General features: G+C 49.2%; 2 protein-coding genes and 1 non-coding gene across 3 annotated transcripts; all 3 read right to left on the bottom strand.

Annotated features, from left to right (window-relative positions):
* Nucleotides 1–432: 432 nt before the first annotated feature.
* Nucleotides 433–1954, bottom strand: LOC146209824 (uncharacterized). Its single transcript, XM_084587458.1, has one exon. The coding sequence runs from the start codon at nt 1952–1954 to the stop codon at nt 755–757; it is 1200 nt and encodes a 399-aa protein (XP_084443584.1). The 3' UTR covers nt 433–754.
* A 3988-nt stretch (nt 1955–5942) lies between these two features.
* LOC146209825 (uncharacterized) lies at nt 5943–7127 on the bottom strand. Its single transcript, XM_084581265.1, has one exon. The coding sequence runs from the start codon at nt 7125–7127 to the stop codon at nt 5943–5945; it is 1185 nt and encodes a 394-aa protein (XP_084437391.1).
* A 168-nt stretch (nt 7128–7295) lies between these two features.
* On the bottom strand, nt 7296–7367 carry TRNAM-CAU (transfer RNA methionine (anticodon CAU)). The gene has a single exon. It is a non-coding gene; the product is annotated as a tRNA-Met (tRNA).
* Between the last annotated feature and the right edge of the window lie 704 nt (nt 7368–8071).

Genomic DNA, 8071 nt, shown 5'->3' on the forward strand with positions numbered 1-8071 from the left:
CTCTGCCCGGCGCGTTGGGCCGCAAACTTCTGCAACAGACGGTACATCCTTTCGAGTCGAGCGTGGCTAGAAGCCTGGAAATGAGTGAACTGAGCAGCTCGTCCACCCTCCAGACGTCCAGCCACATCAACAAGGTTAAACTCATTTACCAGTTCTGCGAGAACACAGGTGCTGGCATCCCTATGCGGCCTTCTACTCGTTTTATCTGATGCGGAGAGTACACAATTGAAGTCTCCCATTATCCCAGTTAGCCTTTCAGAGTTGCAATACTGACGTATACCTTCAAAGAAATCGCGCCTTTCGCCAACGCTGTTCGGTGCATAAACACAAATGATGCGCCATTCGTATGAATACAGCACGAGATCGCAAACAACGAAGCGGCCATACGCACAAGTTGTGACAGCTTGAAATGTGACACCAAGGCACTGACGCACAAACAGCACACAACCAGCCGCTGCTCCAACTGCATGACTTACAACGGCATTGTATCTTGAAGTAAAAAGGCTAACCATTCTCCCGGTTTCTTCTTCACCATCAACTTTAGTTTCCTGAATCGCGATGACGTCTAGCTCCAGCTCGCTAACCAAACGAAACAGTTGATTTTGCTTGCGCCTTGCTGCGAGCCCTCGAACATTAATAGTCGCGAATCTAATGGCTTTGTCTAGACAAATCATTGCTGATGAACGAATACCCGGGAGCATGGTCATACCTTTAGTGATGTCTGTGGCCGAGCACCCCTCCATGGTGGCAGGTGTTAAGTCTGAGGTGGGAGCGGTGCAGCCACCCCTCTTTTCTCTAACAAGTTCGGCCTAGGCCGAAAGGACGCCCGCCGTACCGCCGCGGAAGTCTTTGTCGGCGGTCCTTCGACGTCTGCGTTCTCGTGACCTGGTGTTCGGTCCTCCGTGTCGTCGTGTGTCCGCTTCGCTACCGCTGCCGAGTTCGCTGCCTCAGATTCGACCATGCTGTCTGTCTCGTGAATGAATACTGTGTTGTGACTGACCTCCGTGTCCCCAGTTGAGTTGCTGCTGCTGGCCACCTTAGCGGCCGCGACGCCGACGGAACACGCTTGCAAATTCTTGACACCCTGCTCCTTGACTTCGTCCGCGTTTGGGGAGGGGGGAGTGACCGTTGTTTCTGCTGAGCTGGTGCCTGTCTCCTTAGCTGCTTCTTCCGCATCCGCCTCGTCCATGAGGTGTTCCGACATGTCGTCGTTCCTCACAGGCCCTGCGACGTTTGCATACGTCTTTACACACTGCGGTTCGTCGTGGCCGAAACGACGACAACGAGCGCAGCGCGGAACCTGGCACTCCTTCCGGATGTGACCCGTCGTCTTGCAGCGAAGGCACAGGGGAGCCCTGCCCAGAACGACGACGAGCGCTGGCTCACCGGCAACTCGCAGCTGGTGTGGGATGTCGTCAATTTTCACCCCTGTCTTCAGCTTTAAGGACACAGTGCGCGTAGTTGACCCTTTGTCGGTGACGCCTTGTGCGCGCAACCTTTCCCTTGCGATGTCAGACACCGTCCCATACGGCAACAGTGCGGCTCGCACGTCTTCGTCAGGAACGCCATGCAACAGCCAGTGAATCTTTAACCGGACGCCCTGGTCGTTGGGGTCGACGATTACACAGCGATGGTCCTTCACTTTCACATCACTGACAGCGAGCAGCTTACGTGTGGCCTCGGCGTCTTTGAACGTCACTGCCCAAACGTGGTTCATTTGGTACGCCCCCAGGGCGACCACCTCTGGGAGCAATCCAAGACGAACCAACGCGTCCCTGAAGTCTTCAACTCGGTACGGTCGAGCCTTCACATCACCATGCATGAAAACAGTATTAAGCACAATGCGCCCGGTTGGCAAACTTGGCAGAATCACCTGATACTCGTCAGCCGAAGCGTCAAAAAACCTGTTTCCGTGGCCGGCCTGGGCCGCAAACGCCGCTCCGCCGGAGCTCATGCTTCTACGTCCGTACACGCCGGTGGCCGGAAGTAGAAGTGCCCACTGCGCCACTCTGCTGGACAAGCATCTCGTTAGAAATGAGAGGTATTTTATTGCAGAAAATAAAGCTATTACAGCTGCTACCGGTTCACGTGCTCGTAACTGCTCGTAACAAAAAAAAAAAAAAAATAAAACACAGGAGAGCGTGGTTTCGATCCACGGACCTCTGGGTTATGGGCCCAGCACGCTTCCACTGCGCCACTCTGCTTTTTTTTTTTTTCTTTATTGCCTGGACAACATCCATACATGTGTAGCACTACCACAGTAGAATGGTTAATAAAAGACGTCCAGCCTTCTTGGACAGTACGTCGCTTAAAAGGGCTTCAAGTTGACTAGCTTGTCAATTTCCGGTAGCCATTCAGGTGGATCACCTCGGCTTTTCAACACTTGTTTGATGTAGACCACATTTTCCATAAAGTACTCTCGCGCAGGACGGACATGTTCATCAGCATTTCTCACAGCCATACGGGTCTTCCATAGACTGTGCAGGCCCAGTAGAATAATCATATCGAGGGGTAGCCCCCCTTCATCAGCTGCCGGGAGGAAGCGTATACCCCGAGGGGAAATTGGAAGCTGCTTTTTGAGCGTGCGCTGCAGAATATCCCAAGGGAATATCGCGTCCCAACATTCAAGAAAAATATGCTCAACGGTTTTATGCTTTCAACAGATTATACAGTTCACTGACCAAGGGAAAAATATTCCCTTTTCCTCCAGCCACGGTTTAACCGGCAGTGTTCCGCTGTGTAGTAGAAACAAAAGTGTCTGTTGACGAGCGCACGGGCATTTTCTTTACCCTTTTCAGAACGTTAATTCCTGGGCCTGCACCGTATATGGTGCGATACATTGGGACCGGGAGCATTACATCTAGTAAATCTTTGTACAATTGTTTCTTTGTTATTGAATACAGGTATTCTTTGGAAAATCTAACATTTAAAATTCGGAAACTCAGTACGACTTCACGCAAAAACCCACGAATACTTGTTCGCCTTAATTCAGAAGAAGACACAACAAATCCTGGTAACTCGTGCCAGAGGCGCACCTGTATCACAGTGCGCAATAATGGATGGCTCTGTGTACGCAGAAACATAAAGCGAGACACAATCTGTCTCAGAAACAAGTGAGTAAGACCGAGTCCCCCTTCTCTAACCGGACGGAAGAGATCGGTACGACTTGTTCTTTCCCACACTGAACCCCACAAAAAAACAGCAAAAACTCTGTGTAGCTTTTGAATACTGACTCGCGACATGCACAACACTTGAAGAACATACCAAACTTTAGCAACAATAAACAAATTATACACAGTTGAACGGGCGAACATGGAGAGCTCCCTTCCGCCCCACCCTAGTGTTTTCTCCCGAGAACGTTCAGCCTCTTGCACCCAATAATCATTTGCGTCTTTGTAATGTTCAAGTGGGACCCCTTGATATTTCACTGGTAGTGTCGAGAATTTTACGTTTTCGAGGGATTCAGGAGTGGAATCCCAACTGCCATGCCAAGAGCCCATACATTTGTCCCAGTTTATTGAACTACCCGACATCTGACAAAACTTCTTTGCTAAGTGCACGGTTTGACTAATACTTTCCTTGTCTTGACAATAGACAGCAATGTCATCGGCATACGCCAAAATTTTAACTTCGCTAGCCATCAGTCTGAATCCGTGTATACGTTCACAGTATCGTTCACAGTATCTTTTGGCAAAAGGGTTCGAGGTAAATCGCAAATAGCAAGGGCGATAGTGGGCAGCCTTGTCTAACTGACGACATCACTGGAATATTTTTCGTTAGTTGCTTGTTGAAAACAACCTTAGTATAACATTCGTTGTAAGCCATTTTTATTCCATCTAATAAAATATATTTAATATATTCTAGTATTTGAAAAAGTATGCCATGATCAACAAGGTCGAAGGCTTTCTCAAGGTCTATCTGGAGCATTGCAACGTGGTCACCCCAAGCGTCACAACACTCCAGAATGCTTCTAGCTACATGAATGTTTACACTTATTGTTCGGCCTTTAATACTACACGTCTGATGATGCCCTACTATTTCCTTAATGTCCTTCTGTAACCTACTCGCAAGAACCTTCATAAAAATTTTATAGTCTATGTTAGTCAGACTGATTGGACGATATGATGTTACAGATAAGAGCTTTAAAAGATCGTCACTTTTTGGAACCAGTACAACGTGTGTTTGGCGAAAGGACGGAGGGATGCAGTTTTCTTCATACGCCTGCAAAATCACTCGGTGCAAGGCGGTTGCGATTTCGCTCTTAAACATCTTGTACAATGCTGCACCAACACCGTCTGGACCAGGTGTTTTCCCATGGCTTAGTTCCTAAATAGCTTTTTCAATCTCATTTACATTTATTGGCGCTTCCAGACCTGCTGTAACAATTGGGTCCAATGCTGGGATTAATGCAAGAAATTCTTGTTCGAAACCTTCTTCCACTGGCCGTTGGTGCCCTATCAGGTTGCGATAGTGCTCAAAAAAGGCCATTTTTATTTCCTCGCCGTCACTAGTAACCGTATCTCCGTGTCTTATCTGTCTTATTTCGTTTCGTTTCGCGTATCGCTTTTCATCACTTATCGAGCGTTTCGTCGGCGCTTCACCCATGAACAACCTTTCCTCCCGGGCTCGTACTATTGCTCCCATGTATTTTTCTTTATCTGCACATTCTAACTGCGCTTTCAGTTTTCTGATCTGTGCGGTATATTTTCCGGGCTGCAGATTTTCCAAGCTGAAAACGAAACTTAACTCGCGCTGCAGTTCTTTTTCTTTCTTCCTTTCTTCTTGTCTCAGGACGGTGCTCCTTTCTATAGCGCCTATTTTAATTTCTTGCTTGAATACTTCCCACGCCGCGATAGATTTCGAAGGCTCACTTTCAAGCAATCGCTGTATCTTCATTTTAACCTCATTTACAAAAATTTTATCATCAAGGAGCTTAATGTTAAACTTCCATAGGTCCCAGCAAAATTTCGAGTTTTTTTCCTTTGTGCCGATAGTAAAAGCCACTAAGCTATGGTCGCTGAAAGAAACATGTTTAACTTTATAATCCGAACACCTTGGTAGCAGAGCCAAAGAGACATAGGCACGATCCAGCCTGGCGTGACTTGCACGCTGGAAGTGCATAAAGTGTGAAGAGCTGCAAGCCAAAACATGACCAACATCTTCCATTTCGCATTCTTGCATTAACGTGCTTAGTAGGAGAGCACTTCTGTCTCGCACCGACCTCTTGTCTGACCTGCCCTAGGCATAGCAGACACAGTTGAAATCGCCGAGTAGAATGACGCTCTTTGAACATTTCAAGTAGACACCGACTCGCTCAAAGAAACTACGCCGGTCATCCTCTCTGTTAGGCGCATACACGCACATGACACGCCACTGTACACCCGTCAAAGAGAAATCGCAGACAACGAAACGGCCATTATCACTCACAGTTACTGCTTCTACTAAAATGCCCAAAGAATTGCGCAAGAACAGCGCACAGCCACCCGAGGTACCAACCGCATGGCACACTAAAATATTATAGCGAGCAGAGGAGGGCTCGACCATGCGGCTCGTTTGCTCATCGCTCTCCACTTTCATTTCTTGTACCGCCATTATATCTATATCGTTATCTACCAATAGACGGCTGACTTGGTACTGTTTTCGCCTGGCTGACAACCCTCGCACATTAAGCGAGGCTACACGTAGAGCTACTTCTGGTTCAACTGCCATGCTGAAAATGAATCAAACGAGCCGCACGATCTTACCTGGTACATTGGGGTCAGGAGCCGACAAACTGCGCAGTACAGGCTGACATGACCGAAAAACAATGCTCCAAGGTGGCATCACTGGTTCATGCTGGTGGCGTTGAAACAGAGCGACGCTGCATTTGTCGCCGCTCCGGGCCGCATCAGGAATCCTTGAGCCCCAGAAGCGGCCCGAGCAGCCACGAACTCGGGGCTCCTTCATGGCGAAGGCTGCATCCCTGGTGGGTTCCGGTCAGGCGGAATAGTGGGCTTTGGCTTGAAAGATGGCCGACGTAGAGGGGCCGCTTTGTGGGGCGGTTCCTCTTGATCGGTCTTGTCGGGGGCGCCCGCTGCGTCGGTTACGTCGGGCGTGCGTTTCGTGGTCGCACTATTACTTGTACTTTCGCGCGTGTCCATCGGTGCCTGTTCCTTTGAAGACGTTGACGTCGACTTACCACTGGCACAGATAGCAGCAGCACTTGCTTCGGTGGCCTCGCCCGCAGCGCTTTTTTCATGTTGCAGGGCTTCTTGTCGCTCAGAATTTCCCTCGAGTTGAGGGGGCTGGTTTGTTCTCACCTTTGAGTCCTTTGCCCTCGCACTATCTTCCGCACCGCTAACTTCCGCGACGTCCACCTCGTCCATGAGGTGTTCTGAGAAGTCGTCGGTTCTTGCAGGCCCTGTTGCACTGGCGTATGTTTTGACACACTGCTCATCCGTGTGGCCGAAGCGACGACAAAGGCTGCATTTCGGCACTTTACAATCCCGCCTAATATGTCCTGTGGCCTTGCACCTCAAACAGAGCGGCGCCCTTCCCGGAACAACAAGAAGTGCGGGCTCACCTGCTATCTTGAGCTGGTGCGGAATGTCCTCTCTTGAAATTGGATTTTTCAACTTGAGCGCCACTGTTCTCGTAGTGGACCCTTTGTCTGCGACACCAAAGGCTCTCCAACGCTCTTCGGACACGTCAGTCACTGTTCCGTACGGCAGCAAGGCAGCACGGACATCGTCGTCACTAACGCCATGCAAAACCCAGGGGATTTTCAGGCGCACATCCTGGTTATTCGGGTCAATAAGTAGACACGGCCGGTTCTTCACCTTTACATCAGTAGCCGCCATTAGTTCCATCGTTGCCGCGGCACTCTTGAGCGTAACGGCCCAGACATGCTTCATCTGATACGCCCCCAAAGCAAGCACTTCAGGGAGCGCACCAAGATGAACCAAAGTATCTCTGAAGTCCTCGACGCGATACGGTTTATCCGCTGGGTCTGCGTGCATAAAAATTGTGTTCAACACAATTCTTCCTGTCGGCAAAGTTGGCAGTACGACCTGGTAATCATCGACGGCAGACAAAAACTTGTTTCCGCGACCAGACTGGGCCGCTGACACCGCTCCGACGGAGCACATGATTAAACGTCCGTTCGCTTCGGCGCCCGGAGGTAGAAAATCCACTGCGCCACTCTGCTGGACAAGCATCTCGTTAGAAGTGAGAGGTATTTGATTGCAGAAAATAAAGCGATTACAGCTGCTACCGGTTGACGTGCTCGTAACAAAAAAAAAAAAATAAGTAAAACATAGCAGAGCGTGGTTTCGATCCACGGACCTCTGGGTTATGGGCCCAGCACGCTTCCACTGCGCCACTCTGCTGGACAAGCATCTCGTTAGAAGTGAGAGGTATTTGATTGCAGAAAATAAAGCGATTACAGCTGCTACCGGTTGACGTGCTCGTAACAAAAAAAAAAAATAAGTAAAACATAGCAGAGCGTGGTTTCGATCCACAGACCTCTGGGTTATGGGCCCAGCACGCTTCCACTGCGCCACTCTGCTGGACAAGCATCTCGTTAGAAGTGAGAGGTATTTGATTGCAGAAAATAAAGCGATTACAGCTGCTACCGGTTGACGTGCTCGTAACAAAAAAAAAATAAACATAGCAGAGCGTGGTTTCGATCCACGGACCTCTGGGTTATGGGCCCAGCACGCTTCCTCTGCGCCACTCTGCTTTTTTTTTTTTTTTTTCTTTATTGCCTGACTTTGACACAAATACAACGCACTGGAAAACAAAACAACAGGAACAAAGGAATAATATATGTACACAAAGCTAGTTCACGTTGCCTATCCCCCACTGAGAGGCAGGCATTGTCATTTTAAAATTCCTTGAGCACCGTCAAAGGTTCCAGCTTTGACAGCCACTCAGGAGCACATGGTTGCAATTTAAGCACGTCGAGCCATCGCTGCACACTTTCACGGAAATACATGCGGGCTGGCCGTGCATCTGGATCGCAGTGATAACCAGCCATTCGTGCGCGCCATATACTGTGGAGGCACATTAACATAACCTGGTCTAACGGCAT

This window comes from Amblyomma maculatum, chromosome 1, assembly GCF_055883805.1.
Source record: "Amblyomma maculatum isolate TAMU_Amacu chromosome 1, ASM5588380v1, whole genome shotgun sequence".
NCBI classification, from domain to species: Eukaryota; Metazoa; Arthropoda; class Arachnida; order Ixodida; family Ixodidae; genus Amblyomma; species Amblyomma maculatum.